General features: G+C 37.9%; 1 protein-coding gene across 2 annotated transcripts; it reads left to right on the top strand.

Moving 5' to 3' along the window:
* The first annotated feature begins 672 nt into the window (after nt 1-672).
* Nucleotides 673-19277, top strand: LOC310965373 (natural resistance-associated macrophage protein 2-like). Of its 2 annotated transcripts, XM_083938929.1 has the most exons (17): nt 673-810; nt 5374-5459; nt 7156-7292; nt 7399-7518; nt 8030-8149; nt 8253-8359; nt 8465-8535; nt 8622-8689; nt 8784-8939; nt 9645-9803; nt 9949-10035; nt 11821-11940; nt 12029-12178; nt 12312-12385; nt 12767-12920; nt 13488-13541; nt 18164-19277. In XM_083938929.1, exons 2-17 carry the CDS (start codon nt 5426-5428, stop codon nt 18233-18235), a joined length of 1683 nt encoding a protein of 560 aa, XP_083795055.1. In that variant the 5' UTR covers nt 673-810; nt 5374-5425; the 3' UTR covers nt 18236-19277. The 2 variants fall into 2 exon arrangements, with proteins under 2 accessions (XP_083795055.1, XP_083795056.1); XM_083938930.1 differs by lacking the exons at nt 673-810; nt 5374-5459 and adding an exon at nt 6046-6080.
* Nucleotides 19278-20535: the final 1258 nt, after the last annotated feature.

Below are 20535 nucleotides of genomic sequence, written 5' to 3'. Positions count from 1 at the left end.
AAATCTTTCCATGAGCGGTTATTTTCCTTTTGCTATATAGTAAAGTTTTTTTTTATTATTCCAATAATTCAAAGCATACATTGCACGTAGTACAGTTAAACAAGTAAATCCATTCTTATTACATGTGGATAAGACAGACGTAAGATTTACATGAAAGGTTAAGCAACAAACAAACAAACAAAAATCAACTAAAAAACAAACAAAACAAAGGGAAATCTCAAATTTAGTCTTTCTTTGTAACATTGCATTAAAATACCACAGATAATTGTATAAACACCGTGTTTTTTTCTTCATAAAAAGAGCTTATTTCACGTTAGATAACCTTTATTTGAGTATAATGTTTTATAAACTGTTGCTTCTTCCTTGTCATTTCATCAAGGGATTTCGTATGTGTGTTAAATTCTCTCTTAAACACTAGGAAGTGAGGGGATGTTTTTAGATATCTGTTTTTATGAATAAAAAATGTCCCCAATATAACCTCCATATTCACCATGTAACACAGTGACGTGGTGTTAAAGCATGGCCCCCTGACAGGCTAAACCCAGGGTTACACTTCCCCTGACAGGCTCAACCCAGGGTAACACTTCCCCATACACAGTGCGCCCATTGACCAATCAGAGCAGTCACATTACTGCACATGCGCACTGAGTCTTGAACTTACAGTTGACATGGAAAGAAACGACTTTCAGACTCCAGCTTGATAACGCGCTACTAAAGATACCTCAAACATTACACATATGGTGTCTGTTTAATCAGCTTCAATCGGCAAAACGCAGGCTATAATTCCACCCTCCATTAAAGTAAACACAGGTAAGGACGCGTTTCATACTTTGATGAGGGTTAACGTTAGCAGCTAACGCACCATTGAAACTTGTTAGCTCTAGCACACGTAAGAACAGTCACGTTAGGCGGGCGCTGGTGTCGGTGTCTCAGGGTTTCTTATGATTACCAGGTCTGTTGTTGTGTTTTCATGTGATGGCGGCTTCTCTGGTCCACGTAGCTAAAGGGTTAAATAGCGGGTTTCTTGTTTTAGCTAACGTTGTTTGGCTCAACTGAAGCCGCATCACCGTGTAGCTATAGTTACCAGGGCGAGAGGTCAAACATTAAAGCTCTGCTTGTTCCTTACTGTTACTTACTAACGTTACTTACTCTGGTAGTTTGTAAAATCAACATTATAGGAGTGACTTGTACTAAGGGTTGGTTGCTGTTAAGCTGCATCCTGACAGTGCACCGGTGTTCTGCACAAATCCAGCTTTTAACAGAGTGTATTTGTGATTTCAGTGTTTACTTAGTGAGCAGTAAAATCAACTTGATTCACGTGGCAATGCAGGAAATTGAAGCATGTTCTGAATTGATGAAGTCATGTGACTTTAACAATGGTGGGTACGTCAGTATCGTCATCACAATTGTTCAGATTCACCAAATACAAAGCAAAAGATGTCATTACCTGCTATGAAAACAAAACAATACACTGGATTGTCAACTTACTAATTCTACAAGGAAAATGTCATACCCATAAACTAGATTATACAAATCTCGGCCAAATATTAATCCCTTCAAAGCTGAATTTAAAAACTATTTTGAGTCTAGCCAAATTATCAATAATAAGAAATGTACTTATACCACTGATATATTACAAGATTTGTTAAGGAAATGATTTAGCCCACTTTTTAATTTAATTTCTTTGTATTTATCTATTTATGCTTTATTTATTGTTTTGTTTTGTGCCTCTTTTTTTGAATGTGTATTTTCAAATACTCTTTTCCTAAGATCACTTATGTTATGTCATATATTTTAAGTAATGTTCATTGAAAGGAGAATAGCTGCCTTAGATATATATTGTCAAGTACTATGCCAAAATGTTCTACAAATGTTTGTATTGTGATAGTTGTCAAAATATGCAAATAAAGTAAAGTAGCCAGCAATAGCCTATCACAAAAAAAATTACATGTTAATTCAATTTTGGGGTAAGATTTTCTTTGAAGCAGCTTAATAGACCATAGGAAATGATGTCGGCCTACTTATCACAGTTAATAGTATTCCACAGTGAGTATATCTCAGAGAGAATAAATAATAATAACTAGATAAAGTTAGGGTTTCTGGCACAATATCACCTATCTGCAGTGTCGGAGAAATTTAATGCATCCTAAAGGTTCAAAACTCCTGCAACGCTTGAAACAACAAGTTGTTCTTGTTTTGACAATATCTAACTTAATATCAGTTTTTACAGCGTTTCGCATGATATAATTATTGTCATTCTCTCATTATAAAATACTCAGGGAACAAAGTTGTGCTCCATCTGTGCTATTACACATTTATTTGTGACCACCTCTCACTAACCTTGAATCTGCTTAAACGTGATGTTACATTTCTAACGCCATCTTTAGTCTCAGCTCTGAGTGTAAACAATATAACTCCCATGATAAAAATGCTAATATGCATCAGGAAAGTAAAGGGTTATGGTTAGACACACAGAGCCACAGATCACTCGTTGTTGACTCGATGTTTATCGTGTTGACATAACGTAGATGGGCCGCATGTTTTTTCGACATTACGATAGAAACGATATAGAAAAATATTGAGTAGATATTTTCATATCGTCATATCACCCAGCCCTCCCTTCCTTATGTTTGTGGAGATCATTTGGAAATAGTAATAATGTTTATACTGAGTTGTCGTAGGCAATAACATCATTATCTAATTCATAGTAATTCAGGAAGGATTTCTAGTTTATCATGCAGGATTCTTGCCTAACGTTCAGAGTCACTTTTCTTTGATGTTTACTTTGCATTACTCGTTGAGATTTGTTTTGATGTGAGATGTATAAAAGCCTGCAGGGGCCATATTCAAGGGGTGTAACAATAGAGATAATTTCGCCGGTTTGGGAGTTGTCATAGATATAGTCGAGCGATTTTAAAGCTGTTTTTTGCAGATTAGGCAGGCCTCTGTGGTGTCTGTTGAGGCCAAGTCGTTTTGGAGAAGTTGGATGAATGGCTGACTGGTTTCTAACTACTAGTTTGTAATTTACACCTTGGCCAAAACACACCACAAACCGTGGTTACGTTAAAATGAATCGTGTAGATAATGACATGCGTTTACACGCCTGAACTTCACGCTCGTGCAGTCTTAATGTTCAGAATATTACATGGATTCAGTTTTACCAAATCCTTAGCTGCTGGGAAACTTAGTCGGAGTCTGAACCTCTCCATCACCACACACACGTGGTTACCCCTGGAGTTTGACGAGATTAGTGTGAGAGTGACACATCAAAAGGCAGTTACAGAATCCAGGACTGGAATCCGGGTCACACGAGGACCAGCACAGTCAACACAAGTTTTTCACATGTAGCACAGAAGTTTAATAGTAGACTAAACATAAACTAAGCCAAAGTACAACCACTCAAGGTTGAACCAAAGCAGAACAGGACAGATTCTTAAACCAGGTGCTAAGACAAAGGCAGTCAAAAGAACAGCAGAGTAAAAACCTGCACAATGAAATCTCCAATTTTTGTCTTAATAAATATCATTGTTTAGTTTGGAAAGCACACACACAGATCAGGCATCATCTTACTCACGTGGGAGACATGACTTATGATCAGCAACATCAAAGTGAGATCACCTCCACCATCTGCCAAGGATGTGATGATTCATTTTATTAATATTCTTTTACGTATGTTTAGTGAGATTAAACAAGGGGCAAGTCAACCTGCGATCCACTGGCCTCACAGGGAAAGATGCAAAGCTTTGTTAAGTTGAATCCTATAACAAGGGGACGAGGCCGACAGAATAAACTGTTATTAGAAGGGCGTGTTTAACAAAGACGAGACATCTATTTAGTTCATGGCGGTGTGTGAGACACATGATCGTTTGGAGATTTAGGACAGGTATTTTGGACTTGATTGAGTTTGGGGGAAATTAGTCTGTCATCACACGTGCCTGTAAAAATGTCAATGGTATTAAATTATAGGATACTTTGTACTAGTTCAGGATCATTGCTGGTTTGTTATTGATACTTTTTCTAGTTGGTTCATTAACTAGCTGTGAATGCTGACAAATCAGTGTCTTAAGAGATGCAGAAAACTAAAGACCACTGCAGCAGAGTAACAGGACGTCCTCGCAATAAATGACTGTCAAATCTGGTTCATGAATTATTTCTAAAAATTATTTACCATCCTGATTTCTTTCCTTTTTGTGTGGCTTGATAATTACATTTTAACAAGGTTGTAAAATTAGAGAAAAAATTGTGCAATTACTTAATAATTCGTGGGCTGCCTCCAACCAAGCAGCTTGTCTCATCCTAAGCGTTTCAGCTTGTGACAAATATCATTCAGACTTATCTGACACCAAAGTGTTTCTGTCTAAACTTGAAAGAAGGAGCACAGACAGTTTCGAGACACAACTGATCATTTTTTGTTGTCGTTGAGTCATAAAGTTAAATGTATTTATTTGCTTTGATTCAATGCCTGAACCGTATTGGGCCCTAGTGTTGTTGGAAGAAACACAGGAGAGAACAATACCTCATGTTTGTAGTCTTAGTCTTAGTAGGAAAGAAAAACCGCCTGCCTTGTGGATAAAAGAGCAGGTTTAATAATTTAGACATGATGTTTTGGGGTATTTGTGGAAGTAATACAAAAAACAATGCATAATTTGCTGGTAACAAATTTCTATCTTGTTAAATTAAATGTTAGCTACTAAACAAAGTAACAAGGACCTCATCACTTTGATAATGCCAATTACTCAGAGCACATATTCAGTTGTGAACCCAGAGGCACTGATGGAAACTTTGACTGTAAAACTACCCCTGTCTGCTGCCTCCCCTGATCTTATGACCCCGTAGTCATGTGCTTTCAGAGGAGCTACTCTGTCTCACAGAATGTGGTGTTATAAAACATGGTCGTCTGGCGGGCTAGATCCTTTGTATCTTATCTTTTGGGTGGGAAGTTAAGAAGTACTAGTGTTACTGTGTAGAAGGGGAGGGGAAGGATGCATGCTGTGGAAGTTAAACTCCCGTGCCAGTGGTCATCTCAAGGTTCCTGTTAATAGTTCTCATCAATGTAATGCGCTAGAGACCTATCACATGCTGTTAATGCTCAGTCATTTTTATGACTCTGCATTTTATTTTTGCTGATGGGGGGGACAAAATGTTGCACTGGCATATGTCCCATGTTCATGCTGTTTGTCCTTATTGTGAAAAGGCCTGAAGTCAGTGTGTTTTGCAGTCCAAAAAGGGAACAAGAAACCAGACTTTTTTGTGTGTTTGTTCTAAAGAGCATCTAAGTATATAAGTGTCACTTATGTCATAATTACTGTTTTACCCTCAACTCATGTCTTTCATGCACTTTCAGGTTATATAACTGTTGTTGTCTTATTCCAGGGAGGCTGATATTCATCCCTTAAGTTCCCAGGGATTCCTCAGCCTAACCCTGATGAAAGCCGAGCAAGACGGAGACCTCCTTGAAGGTAACTGCTTAAAATAACAGAAACATGAACACCACATCACAGTTACACCCGTCATGTTCTCCAGCTTTAAACACACTGGGTAATACATATTTGTGCGCTAGTGCGTATGCTGACAGAGCAGCTTAGAACAATATTTTACTAAGTACGTTTTCTTACATTGAACCACAGCCCAATGGTGTAACTTTTAAAAACTCATACTCTCTCTCATACTACTGAGTTGTTGTTTTTTTATTATTCCTGAACCTGGAATTGATACCTGATTTGATAATTGTGTTGCCTCTGTAATTATTTAAGAATCTGAATGCTGTTAATTGCCATTGCTTATTTTGTGAACTTTATCAGTGGTTGCGTGAATCTGTGTGATTCATTGAAGGGTAAAGGGCAAGTCACTCTGTGTGTTATTTGGTCTTGAGGTTGTGCAGCGAGTGTGCGTTCTTTACTTCTCCTAACGGGTCAGTTTTTAGAAACATGATGTCCGAATGTTGTGACAGCTAATGACAAAAGGAAGTGATGATTAAGGCCCCGTCATATAAACGCAGTATCACTGTGAGGGAACAGTGGACTTTGGGATCGGCAGTGAGTTGGAGATGAAGGGAGGAAAGAATGAAAAGTCCAAACTCAGTGAGTACTACACATCGTTTACTGGCAGAATTAGTCATATATATATATATATATATATATATATATATATATATATATATATATATATATATATATATTCAAGGAATACATGAATACAAGCGTTAAAACTGTTGTTGTGTAAGAATTTAAGTTTTTTATTTTTTGTCATCTTTTTTCTTTCATTGTGTTAATACGTCTTCACGGAGCCATTGGGCTTAAGAATTTAATAATGTGAGTGAATACATGCAATTTAAAGGCTTTAACTAAATTGCTCATGCAGCAGTTCTGAAATTAAGGTTGAATTGCTTTTAGCTTATCAGCAGTGAGATTTTCACAGTGGTTGCGTCTGGTCAATAAACTGCACTAATGGCTTAATCTTAAAGTGTATCTAACAGTTAAGTCTTAGAAACTCTGGTTTAAACACTTCCCAGAGTACAGAATGAATAAAGATGTGTTTATGCGCTGTAAAGTTATTTCAGAAAGCTGTACATTTTAGTTTAAGTTTTAATAGTAGTTTATTTTATAAAGACAGAGTTGTAAATGTTCTGTATGGACTGTATGCTCAAACTTTAATGTCCACTGCTTATAAAAAATCAAGTTTAGCCACATCCCACTTTAAGTTCATTTTAACACTGTTAAAAGTTTTATTTAGTTGAGAAGAAAAGTTATTTTTATCACTTTTTCACTTGCAGTGGAGAGTTTGGTGATGGGCTTTTTAAATCTGTGATGTAAATGCTGTTGCAAAAGTATTGGTCTTGTGTAATGTAAGAAAATGATTCTTCATTTCCATGAGATCAAATTGTTCTGCTTCAGATTCTCTCATCCCAGCTGCCCTAGTTTAGACAATAAGATGACTCAAATCATGTGGCATGGCCGACCACACGTTGTTGTTGTGAGGTCTCAGCGATTTGAACGGATGTGCTGAAAGGTTACCATCTTGGCGCCTGAGTTGCTGAGATACAGAAAGCTTTGAAGCATGTTAACAACTGATGAAAAGATGTTTCAAGTGTTCCAGCAGCAGTTACTCTTCCCTCTCATCACTCACTTTTGTTTTTCTTCTGTGTGATTCTGTTAGAGGACTCCCCTCAGGAGAATGGAGCCCAGACAAACCAGTACAGCTCGATCTCTCCTCCTGCATCACCAGTGGCCCAGGACGAACCCTTCTCCACATACTTTGAAGACAAGGTGGCCATTCCCGAGAATGTCAGCCAGGTACTGTGCTGCAAAACTCTTTTTTATCTTGGAATTGAATCATTTCTATATCAATCAAATTACAACATCAGTTATATTAATAAAATCCTGCTGTCCCTCTATTTAGGTGTTCAGTTTTCGTAAACTCTGGGCCTTCACTGGACCAGGGTTTCTGATGAGCATCGCTTACTTGGATCCAGGAAACATTGAGTCTGACCTGCAGTCGGGAGCTAAAGCTGGCTTTAAGGTGACCTTTAAATGTTAATGTAGACATCCAAACAAAACGGGCTGTTTCTGTGCTTGGTAATGGCTTTCGATTGGGGACAGAATGTGAACCATAATACAACATCTTGATTGGTGTGGTCTGTTTTTTCACTCTATATTTGAGGAAGTGATTCCACAGGTTTTTGTAATCAGATACACCTAATTTTATTTTGAAAGCTAAATTAATGTACTTCTGGTCCTATTTTGGTCTCTCGCACAACGCAGCTTGTTCTCTTTGTTGTGTAGTGTCACATAGTGAGCTGTATCAATATATTTCTCTATGCAAGGGGTTATGGTTATTTCCATCATGATTATTTCCATTGTATAATTAAAAAGAAGTAGCAGTTTTGAATGTTAACATGAGCAAGAGTTTTAACAGGCGGCTATTATTAAAATGAGGCGGTCTGCCCAAGTTAAACTCCCATACAGGAAGTAGTACATAGTATAGGATTAGTACAATAGTAGGAAATGCTGACTTTATCTTTCTTTCTTAGCTCCTATGGGTGCTCCTTGGAGCCACGATCATTGGGCTGCTGTTGCAGAGGTTAGCTGCACGCCTTGGGGTCGTCACAGGAATGCACCTGGCTGAAGTCTGCAACCGCCAATACCCCGCAGTGAGCTTCCCCACTCTCATTATACATCTCAACTTCCCTTTTCTTGTCGTAAATTAACTGTTTATGCACAGGACAGTATTTGTAAAGTCTCTTTCTTTATTAGGTTCCTCGGGTCATCCTTTGGCTGATGGTGGAGCTGGCAATTATTGGGTCAGACATGCAGGAGGTCATTGGCTGTGCCATAGCTCTCAACCTTCTCTCTGTGGGCAGGTACTTGCTTCAGCGCTTGTCTATGAAACTTGACTGCAAACATTTACAGAGCATATTTCTGTAGTGGTGAAAAGGAGTTTCTATAGTTCTTCTCTTTCTCCTTAGGATTCCACTGTGGGCAGGAGTCCTCATCACCATCACAGACACATTTGTGTTCCTCTTTCTAGACAAATATGGTATGGATATACACCATCACTTATTTATCAATCCATGTCTGATAAAGCTACATCCCAGTGTTGATATAGTTTGTATCTCCTTGTAGGCCTGAGGAAACTTGAAGCTTTCTTTGGCTTTCTCATCACCGTAATGGCTCTGAGCTTTGGTTACGAGGTAAAAGTCCCTTACAATTTCCAATATAATCCAAGTGTTTTTCAAAGAATGCTTTGCACAATGACATGCTTTACTCTGTTTTGCCTATCTGTAGTATGTGCTGGTAAAGCCAGACCAAGGGGAGCTGCTGAAGGGGATGTTCGTACCCTACTGTGCCGACTGTGGGCCTTTGCAGCTGGAGCAGGCAGTGGGAATCGTAGGCGCTGTCATCATGCCCCACAACATCTACCTGCACTCAGCGCTGGTCAAGGTTAGAAGCATATTGTTTCATCTAGATCAGTGGATCTCAAACACTGTACATGACGTACCACCTTATCAGGCTCTCTCAAGTACCACTACCAAGACCAATGTTAAAATACAGCAGCGAAGGGACTATTCAGCTACGGACAGAAAGGTTTATTCCTAATCGGAAGATTCTTTATTGTTGACTGAAATTAGCATCAGAACTGACATGTCAGTGTTTTCAAACCAATCATTTTACCACTGCTCACTCTTTTGCCATCATGGTTTAGCTCGTAGCTCATGAGTATGAATACGTAGCAGGCTGATATTGAAACAGAAATATTACAGGAAATACTAAGCTTATTTAAAATGACCATGAGGCTAATTTAAGTATTTACTTATTTATATTAAAGTAATTTAGTAATTAATGTTTCCTTTTTTTTATTTTGGAGATTTCTTCACGTACCAGCAGAGAGAGCTTGAGTACCACCAGTGCCACCGTTTGAGATAAATGTGACTTGGTCTTGTAAAAAGTAATTTTACCGGTAAATCATGCAGATTAGTGAAGAGTTATTATTAACAATGTTAATGAATAAAGTTTTGATTGGCCTGCCATCTCACAGTATAAATTATATCATAAGCTCAGCAGTATGAATTCAATTTAAAACTTACTCAATGCAGACTTTGGGTGTTTAAAGTTGATTGTTGTTCTCTTTATTTCCTTATGTACCAGTCTCGTGACATTGATCGCAAAAATAAGAAGGAAGTAAAGGAAGCCAACAAATACTACTTCATCGAGTCAACTATCGCCCTCTTCATCTCCTTCCTCATCAACGTCTTTGTCGTTGCAGTCTTTGCTCAGGCCTTCTACAATAAAACCAATATTGAAATGGTGGGTATACAGCACAAGAATCTCTTTATCTTCTCTGCTGAAGCAGATTTTGTTTCTGGTGAATTGTTTTCTGATCAATACTGTTGACACAGTGTCCAGAGCATCAAGTCGTGGCTTATCATGTGTTTTGTTATCCTGGTTGCAGAATCAAGAATGCAATGCAACCGGCAGCCCTCACACAGATCTCTTTCCCCTCAACAATGGCACTTTGGAGGTGGACATCTACAAAGGGGTACGTTTGTTCATCGCCACAGCAACAACAAAAATTTCTATAGTAATCATACAGTTAATTATGAAGTATAGAAGTAAAGAAAAGAAAAGATACACAGCACATGTACAGTACCTGTTGACCTTTTCTCGGCAGACATTCGAGCTGTGTCCCAATTCCATACTACATACTTATTGTATCTAGTATTATGTACTAATCTGTATACCTGATAACATTAATGATTGTATTTTGTTAAGCCATGATTTGGTTTATCAAGTTGCACAATCTCAGGCCACCGGAGGAGGGACACCTGAAGAGAATGCAGTGGTTATATATATTATTAGTTACACCCTTTTGTTTCCTGTTGTGACATGTCCGTCGTAACAGGAAACATGGCCGTCTATATCACTGTAGAGGAGTGGAGGAGTTTTCAATTCAAAACCGATTCTGCAGCATTTCCAAACGTCTCCAAATTAGGAAAAGCCAGAGTAGGACGGGCGCTTGCCATAAACAGCAAAAGCTATGTGTTTTAAAATGAAGAGGAGAGGAGAGTCAGAGTTGTCAATCAAGTACAGTTTGAACACACCCACATTTGGAAAAACGCCTTCATGGGTGATAGGGGCTTCAAAGAACTCCCTGCCACATAATACGAATAAACAAAACCTATATTTAAACGTTAAATAACCATCTCTGTCTCTTTTCAGGGGTGGATAGAGGTGGGCATGATAACGAGTGCCCAGGTACTCGTTGTCGCTGTCACTGTTCGAATAACGGTTCACTACCCGCGCTGCACAGGCTATAATAGACTGAGCCCACCCCCCCATTTACCACATGTTCCAGATGTACAACACAGTGTTGCCACTCTGTTGTAATACATTTTCTCCACACTTGTTGCCGTTGTTTGGCTGTGACTTGTACTCAGGCTCGATAAACGTAATCTGCTCGCCGAGGCCTTCACCCTTCACAACAATTTACGGCAGCAAAAAACGGGAGATTAATCTGTGGCCATAGAGGCAGACACTAGGGACTTTAACCAGCGGCGGGATGGATACAGCCTTTGAGAAACATCACTTGACCTTGTAGCCCAACTGTCTACTACGGGAGAACGACTGGTTTGCCGTTGTCTACAACGCTGTTGTCTCTATGATTATCTACAACGGAAAACTGTTGTGGAATGCGTAGCCGTCCCTTCAACTGTCGCCCTTGTGTCCTCTCTGTCATCTCCGCGCACTGATGCGCATTTGAGAGACCTTGTTGCTTCTCTCCAGTAGCTCCGTGCAGCGCTCTTGAAATCACTTTAAAAGCACAAAACGCAACCGATGCGTAACTGAAAACACTGAGCCCATCCCAGTATTCAGTGGAAAGATGAGAGTGATAATAATCACTCAACGAAGGAGGATGAGGAAAAGAGAGGGGAAGAAGAGAGAGAGCGTACAGGGCTTCTGTCTGCAGGTGACTCATATCTACAAGAACCTGTCTTACATTTATACCTGGATGTTTAAGGCACCAAATGACTTGCTTTAAATAATTTTGTGAGTTTGTAATATTAAGAATACAAAAATATAATTTCCATGACGCTATTTAGTCAGAAAGTGACAGAATCCTGACGTTGCTGTGAGCCACGTGAGTAAAAAAAACAGACCTCCCTTTTATTTATTTATATATTTATTTTTTACTAAGAGTACCCGCGTACTCGTTTGTCAGGTAATGCGAGTATTCAAATGTTTAAATTACTAAAAACCCATCCCTAGTGGATAGATGTTTGTATGATAGATGATTTATTTCTTGTGGGTTTGTCTGTTTGTTCAGGGAGTGGTCCTGGGCTGTGTCTTTGGCCCTGCGGCCCTCTACATCTGGGCGATAGGGATCCTGGCAGCTGGACAGAGTTCCACCATGACGGGCACTTACTCCGGGCAGTTCGTTATGGAGGTAAGAGTGTCTGTACCTGGTTATACCTACGTTAAAAACAACAAAGAAACGTATGTATGCTCAGGTTTTTACTTTCATGTTTGCAAAGGGTTTCCTGAACTTAAGGTGGTCCCGTTTTGCACGGGTGCTGCTGACCCGCTCCATCGCCATCACGCCCACACTGCTGGTAGCCATTTTTCAGGACGTTCAGCATCTGACAGGGATGAACGACTTCCTCAACGTGCTTCAAAGCATGCAGGTCAGGACGAATCATTGAAGCAAATCTGTCCCCCAAAAAAAATCCTTAGCATTGACCTACTCTTCCTCCATCCTACTTGAATAGATTGAATGCTGTAAAAATATTCACACTGACTTTTCTTTCCGTTCGACAGCTTCCATTTGCTTTGATCCCAATTCTGACCTTCACCAGTCTGACCTCCATAATGAACGACTTCGCAAACGGAATGTAAGTAAAATGTATATGTTTTAAAATCACTCATTCCTGACTCGTGTTTTCAGGATCAGAGTCAATTCAACTTGAAAGTGAAATGCTTGATCTCTTTTGATTTGACGGTTGGTAATTCTGTTTGTGTTTAGTTATTCATTGACAAATCAAATGCAACTTGTTTGCTCAAGAGCATTTGAGCTTTAAACAAGATGTTTGCCGTATGAACCGATTATTTCGTTTTAAGCCGTTAATAATGAAAAAAAATTCTCATGTTGTGTTTAGACGGGTCAAGACTGAGTTACGCAAACCAGGAATTTACTGTTACTGTTTCAAGGGGTTTGTAAATTTGAGAAAAAACAATATTTCTCCGTGGTCTAAATAAACTTCCTGTGTCTTTAGGGTGTGGAAGATTTCCGGAGGCGTCGTCATCCTAGTGGTTTGTGCAATCAACATGTACTTTGTGGTGGTTTACGTGACGGCGCTGAACAGTGTGCTGCTCTACGTTTTCGCTGCTCTGCTCTCTGTAGCCTATCTGTGCTTCGTAGGCTACCTGGTGAGTCCCATTATGGCAACATTTTATACACTCTGTCTTTTTTGTTAAATTAGTTTAATGATTCTATGACAGAGTATACTAATGTAAAGTTGTGACCAAGTTTAAATTAATCTTATTTATTATGGATGTATTGCTTAAGATCTTGCTTCACAAAATGCGTTTATCGTACACTAAACTACTACTGAAGTGCTTTCAAGTGTCCGTTTTCAATAGGAGTGTTATACATGTGTAATCTTCATACTCACATTAAGGTACAGAGCACAAACAAATATAAAAATGTAAATCAAAAATAAAATCAAGGTCAAATTTGCTCTTAATCTGATTTTCAGACTGTTAACATAACCAGTGTGGTTAACATAATTACAAAAACATATTTTTTTAAAAACTGTATTCATTGTTTTTCAAATGCATTACATAATATTGGTTTGCATGATGTTTAATTTTGAGAATGGACTGTGTTCAGTGTGTTTTAGGTGTTGTTATTTAGTCTCACTGTGGTTTTAGTGAACAAACGTATTTCAAACATAAGTGTGCCTTGACTTCCCTCTCCTCTGTTGTTGTCTGCAGGCATGGCACTGTTTGGTTGCCTTGGGGGTTTCCTGCCTGGACTTTGGCAGCAGGGTAAGCAATCGACCTGCTGCGCTCATAGAGGAGCAGTATGAGTACGACTCCTAGAGCCCAACAGGAGTCTTACCCCCAGCATTCCTCTTTCCTCTGGGAGACACTGAGCCCTGTACACAACCAAGACTTTTCTAGATGATGTAGGATCTTGAAAGCACATTTCTGCTCATGTCACATCTTTATTTTGTGTAGGGCTGGGTATCAGAGGAGGTGCTATTCAGATACCCAATGAATTGATAGTACACCAGCACGTCTTTGTCAAAAGCCATTCTCATGATAGAGGATATCAATTAAAAGTTTTAATTAATTGAGAGAATTTAGAATTTAAGACCACAAGTCGGGTTTACGTAAACTTGACGCTGAGGCAGAACATCACACAGGAAATACGTCATACAGTAGAGCCACAATAAATAGGGATTTACACGTGCTTTTAAAATTCATATATGTTATTCCTATGGTCTAAACATGAACAACTCTCTCCCAAATCCAAAAACCAGAAGGCCAAATGTGTGACGTCATTGAGAGCACCCCGGTGAATGTTCTGAGTATATGGGGATATTTTCTGTTTCACAACTGACAACGCTGCAATAGAAGAAAGCTCATTTGGGTATAAACTTGAGACTTATTTCTCTGGTTCCTGGCTTTGAGAGAGAGAGTAACTTTTGTTCAGTGTTGACTGAACTTTCCCTGGCCATTTAATTCGATTTTGAAATTCTTAATTTGGGTGGTGTTCAACTTTTAATAATCTCAAAGTGACCACAGTTAAAATAATACATTTCAAACTATCAGTATTTTTAAAGTAAAAAAACAACTTTGATCATAGAAACATACGCACACTGTATGAAAGACCCCATGTTTAAATTACAGCTATAATGTTTCTGTTCCTAAACATCAGCATGACTGGTGAAGCATTTTCCTTCTTATTTGTACCATTGTTTCCACTAAATAAGAACTGACCTAATTATCTGAAGAAGTAGTAAGACGTTAACTTAAACACATACTAATGCTGGCTGTGTCACTCACTCTTCCCTCTGAGCCGTCTTACCTCGATAACCTCCCAGTGTTCTGGTGGAAGGAGGCGATGCTCACTCCACTCAGTCTACCTCAACATCGGCTATTCTCTCATTTTCAGCCTCCCGTCTCTGTTTGATTCACTGGATTTTTTGCATCCAACAATTCAATAACATTTCATGTTTTTAAGAGAATATAATTGTCGCACAATTCACAAAAAAAGCTACGTTTATGATATGATATCCAGCCCTAATTGTGATATCCAGCCCTAATTGTGTGGAGAAAAAAAACATTTTGGTTCCGTGGTTTTGATGTTGTGAGCTGATTCCTGTCTAATGTCAAAGAAGCTAAAATGGCAAGTTTCAGTATCATGCATGTCAGAAATGAGGCATGTACTAAATTTGTCATGTCCCAGGTGTCTCTTTTTCCAGAGTGGACATCTAGTCAATACAACCAAGACTGTGAAAGATTTTTAAAAAACTACATATGAGCCTTGGATCAAATTTGGCTGAAGCACCATTGCTGCCTGACAAAGTCTGCTGATGAAAACTGTTGTGTTAATGTGATTAGTTGACAGTTTACAGACTTATTTGACTGCAGCCTCATCCTCTTTTAGTGCATATTCAGGATGCCAGACTGACTCGCTTAATCAGCATACTGAAGTGAACTCATCAGTGAATTAAAACTCAGTATGAAGGAAGATGAGTTTGCAGCACTGTGCAGGAGTTGTGTCATCGTTTCTTAACTGAGTTTAGGTGTTGGATAAAGACTTAATCCATAGAAGTATTGATTTGTTGTTTTTATTTTTGTTTTTTCTTTAGTGGAACCATGATAAACCTCCTCCACATTTTTATGCAGTATTGTTTGCCTGTGGGTAAAAGCTTCATAGAAATGTATTGTGATATAAATATGTCGAATTGCAATACATGGTTATAATTTCTGAAAGAAAACTTTGTGACTTATTTATACTATTCAGAGAAAAAAACAATTCCTCATGTGGTATCTTAAAAATAATGTTGTAGTCATAATTGTTGTTATTGTGACGACAAAGCTGTGTTTAAAGGACTGGAAACAAAAGTTAAAGGGGGGAAAAAAGCCAAAACAAGTACAGAGGAAGTCAAGATGTCTTATATAGCCCCAATCACACGTTTGTCTACGATGGTTTCACAGTCCAATCTATCTTTAGACCCTAGAAAGCAGCCATTTTATGAATTATACTCCCAAAGAAGCCACAACTCAGAATACAATTAAATCAAAGAAGATTAATTCAAATTCAGAAAATATTTATGCAAATCCTGGTACATTGCATCTGTTAATTAAGCTGTGGTGTGTCCGACACTGATTCATTTTCTTATGGGAATGAAAACGTTTTGTTGCGTTGGACTTCAGAAATGTTTATTTGTTCTCAACATTGTAAGTTTTTTTTTAAATGTATATCTGTTACTTTCTAAGAAGAACACAACTATTAATATTTACTGTAGATTTTTAGCCCAAGAAAAGGAAAAAGCAATTATTAACTTTTTAAAAAACAATATAATCGAAATGCCATCATTTCTGCGCTCAGACGCTCGATTACATCTGAGACTAAAGTCAAAACCCAATCTGCCCTCAAACCGCTTCGTATCAGTCCGTCTAACATGGTCGACATAAGGTGAACAGCAGCAATTTGCTGTGAAAGTTAATATGTTGGCAATAACACAACAGCTTTTCTTTTGGTCTAATCCAAGTATTCAATGAAGATGTACAATTTAACCGATATGTTGGAGAGTTTTGTAGCAAACAGTTGATACAGTGATCACAGTTACGACCTCAGGTTCTTTCAGGAGTTAATGTTTTTAATGTTCACGTCGTGGATACAGTTCTCCGGTTCAGAGTTCTCAAGCGCTTTCATAACGTTCCTCAAGGTTTTAGGCCCCTGTGGCCTCACAGTGTCATAAACGTCCTTCACTGGCATGCAATAACAAACAAACAAACAAACATGGCAAAGGCACATTTGAACTGTACCAGAGAAAACTTTGATGTAGTGAAGTGTATACACTGGAGTCATCACTCATTTCTGCTCTTTGGAATTGAATGAATAAGTGTCTGTCCTTGCTACTGGATAAAGCACCCGTGTGTTCGAAATAAATGGGAAATTATGGATATATGGACATTTGTTGGCGTCTTCTGTCTGAATGTCTAAAGAAGGATTCTTGAATTATGTGTTTTAACAGTTTAAAATAGATAAAACTACTAACAATCTGAATTAAATCATATTAATTTAGTATATTGGGAAGTAATCAAAACTCATTGGAAAACAATAAAGAACTAAACTTGATAATTTACTCAACAACCTGCTATTTGTATTAATTATACTAATAATATATATTAATTATACTGTTTACTCTCTTTCCTGGATTAAAGGGTCAATGTACCAAATTGTTTTTGTTTTTTTTACTGAAGGGAAACATTATAGCCTCGTGAGACCATCCTGATCTTGCGAGCTCCATTGTATTTTACTCGCAGATCAGTTTGGTAACAAAAATTTGGAGCAGTTTGCCAAGCGAACGTCCAATCAGCGTTGGTTTTGAGGCCTTTTGAGTGTGACACATCTAGACACATTCTCAGACAGCGGTAGCCCCAATTCTGTTGGCCGTTCGCTAATGCTTTTTTCTCGTGGATCCTTCTGTTGGAAAATGGACCGGGCACCTGAAGTTGTGCCTTTTATTCTTAAATTTGCATTACACAAACGGCAAATATCCTTTAACGTCAAGTTGTTTACTTTCTGAGCTTTGCCTCGACGCTCTGTCAGTACGTCATACACTTCGTTGATCTGATTGGTTGATTTGGCCCGATAGACAGATGGTTTATCCAATCAGCAACCAGTATTTTCGCCCCTTCCCAAAAGATCTCCAAACAAGAGTTTCCAGATGGATTTGCAGAGCAAATGAGAATCATGTGACTCAATCCATCTGGCGGAGTCTGGTTAAGAACATCATGGTAGGCAATAGAAATGCTCTTTTGCAGGACTTTCCAGGATTAAATGAGGAAAGTTGAGGAAAATATCACTTTTCAAGGTGAGCACCCCTAAATAATCTGTAATTATAAAGCAATCAAAGTCAAATTTTGAAATAATTGTACCCTACTCACTGATCAAAACACACCTTTGATTGTGATGTTTTCCTCTTATTATTAAATATTAAATTTGTCACAATACTGTAAACCACTGACACTGTTCATTGTGTGTGTCTGAGATCTCAAGGTTTATATCCCCCTGAAAAAAGGACTAAATCTGTATGTAAAGCAGTATAAAATGTGCTGCAGTTACACAGGTGCATTCCCAACTCATAATGAGCACAACTTGTGTAGCTAGTGTGCTGCTGAGTGGGATTTTCTTTCATTTTCATAATTATATAACTGATAGTTTACACGTTTTTTCAACTCAATCACTTGTGAATAAAACAAATGGTGGTGAAATTGTTTCAAAAATGTATTGCTTTGATAATTCAGTTTGTCTTCAGTCGTCCTAGTGAAGGATAAATTAATGCTAAGGTGATTCATGTGATGAGTTAAACATCTGTATACAGCACTCTCCTCACTGATAACACCTCTATCTCTTCTCTCTCTTTCAGTTGCAACTATCAGGGCACACAGACATTTACTTACTGAGTGACATGGATACTGATAATCTGGTTGAGAGGTAGGAGGACACGTGAGCGGATGTTGAAGTGATGACCTAGCAGAAGCGTGGGACCACTGAAGTTCGGCCAGTATGTGTTTGTCTTCACCTTTCTGTGCCTGATACGAAGTGTCCTTACAGTACACAGTGTGCTACACCAGCAGATGTCCACTGATGGATGTTTTACATTGCAAAATGTCTCGACAACTTCGGCTAAATAATGTTTACGCAGATATGGTTAAGTATGTCTGAAAGATTTAGTTTCCTGTGACGAAATTAAATTCATCACACTTTTGACTAAACAATCACACCTTTAGGTCCAATATATCATGTTTTGCCAACCAGACACTACTGGGATGAATCTCTGATAATTAATTAATTCTAATTAACTCACTTTTCCACATCGTTGAGAGTCTAGAGTTCAGAGACGGTGTCGCACTTAAGATGCCTGAACCTCCAATATTGCCATCAGGCTGAAAAGTTCTTTATTTCTTCATAGATATATTTTTTTATCTTCCATTCTCTCTGGTTAAGCTGACATTACATTAAAATATCTGATTTTGCCATTTTCCTTCATCCCCAGGAAGTGAGAACAAGAAAAAAGTGATGTGAATTCTGTGTGATTTATTCATTAAAAAAAAGAGAAGTCAAACACCAAAGCTGCGGCATGATGTTAACATTTCTTTATATTAAGATACAAATTTTAAAAATAAACTAGTTGTTAACATTAGACTACTAATTTGTTATAAGTAATATATTGAATATAAATATAGCACTTAATAAATGTGTTATGTGTGATTAGTCACACTCTCCCCTGTTTTATACTATATAAATGACAGTTTTATGTCATTTAATGTACAGTTATGTCTGTACATCCTTTTTATTTACAAGTCTTTTGAGGACCAGTCATGAAAAGATCTGCTAATTGTCATTTCTTTAATTAAAGCCACCTTGTGTCTTTTAGTGGTCCCTGGTGGTATTATCTAAAAAGACACTGTGGCAGAAGATATTCACTTTAAGCTTCATAATACATGTGTTGCACACATGTGCATTTCCATTTAATTAATTTACGAGTCGGCATTTTCAAGTTGGAAATGATCAGTGCTGAATTTGGCAACTTCTATTATTTCTATTTAATTTTGTCTCTATATCCTTCCCAGATATTTATGTGTAGTTTTTTTTTTTTAATAAATGCTACTTTGGCCTGTATGGAATTTTAATGTATGTTTAGTTTTATTTGAAAGCTTTTGGAGGAGTTCAGCAGCTAGCCTTTGTTTTTGCTAAGTCAAATTTGTGCAGAGGTGTGAAGTGAGCTCAGGTGTATTATGTCACAGAAAAATAAAGCATTTCATTTCTGAAACAAATATGGAAGAAAAAGTTAGAAATTGGCACTGTGGTGCAAGAAGGTGAGGTACGTTATATGGAAAATATGAAAAAGCACGGGACATGTTCATTGTATCTCAGGTCTCCTCGTGTCCTGGACGAGTTAGTTTTAGTTTCTCGACTCCGGTGTACCAGGAGTTTCATGAGAGTTTGTAATTGTACAAAAGATGAACAAGTTTGACTGTTTTTAATAGAAAATAAAACGATTAAAAAAAAGAGAAGACACTAGAGAAGAAGGCAGATAAATTATATCACCAAACAACAATATATTATAAAGGTATTATGGTGCACTGCTGGTTTGCGCTGATAAACCAAATTTTTTCCACGACCAAATACTGATCTGCACTTGTTATAATGACTGTGCCGATGACCACAGTGCCTCCTGCATTCACCACTGTGCCTCATTTCTAGGATCTCTAGCACACGATTCAGTCAAAAACTATTACAGACAAAGACAAGAATCTCAAATTGTCGTAGGTGGAACAGCACAACAGTGGTGCATCGAGTAAAACAGTTCAATCACTGTAAGAACATGTGCTGTAGAGAGGCAGAAAGCTTTTTTTGAGTCTAAATTATTTTCACATTTGTTTTCTTTTAGCCATTGTGTTTTGCATTTGCCACGATACTTTCTAAAAAAGACTAATATCTTTCTGAGGAAATGTACATGTCTATTTATTCCACTGCAAGATGCATCAAATTATTAACTTCTTTTGTGACTAATCCAAGTTTGGAAGGACAAAATATGGTTATTTAAAAATATATATATTTTCCCCTTTTTTAAAACAAAATAAACGAACCAGCACTTGATTACAAAAATAGGCCAGGGTGTAATTGAAACCATAAAAGCTGACATTGTAAAATATTTTTCACATTTTGAAGGACCATCGATGAGATCACAGCAGTAGTTAATGCTCAGCAGTTAGAAAATGATGTTGGGAGGAC

This window comes from Echiichthys vipera (assembly GCF_963691815.1).
Source record: "Echiichthys vipera genome assembly, chromosome: X".
Lineage (NCBI taxonomy): Eukaryota > Metazoa > Chordata > Actinopteri > Perciformes > Trachinidae > Echiichthys > Echiichthys vipera.
Note: the sequence above shows the minus strand (reverse complement) of the source record. Positions and strands in the feature narration are given on the sequence as shown.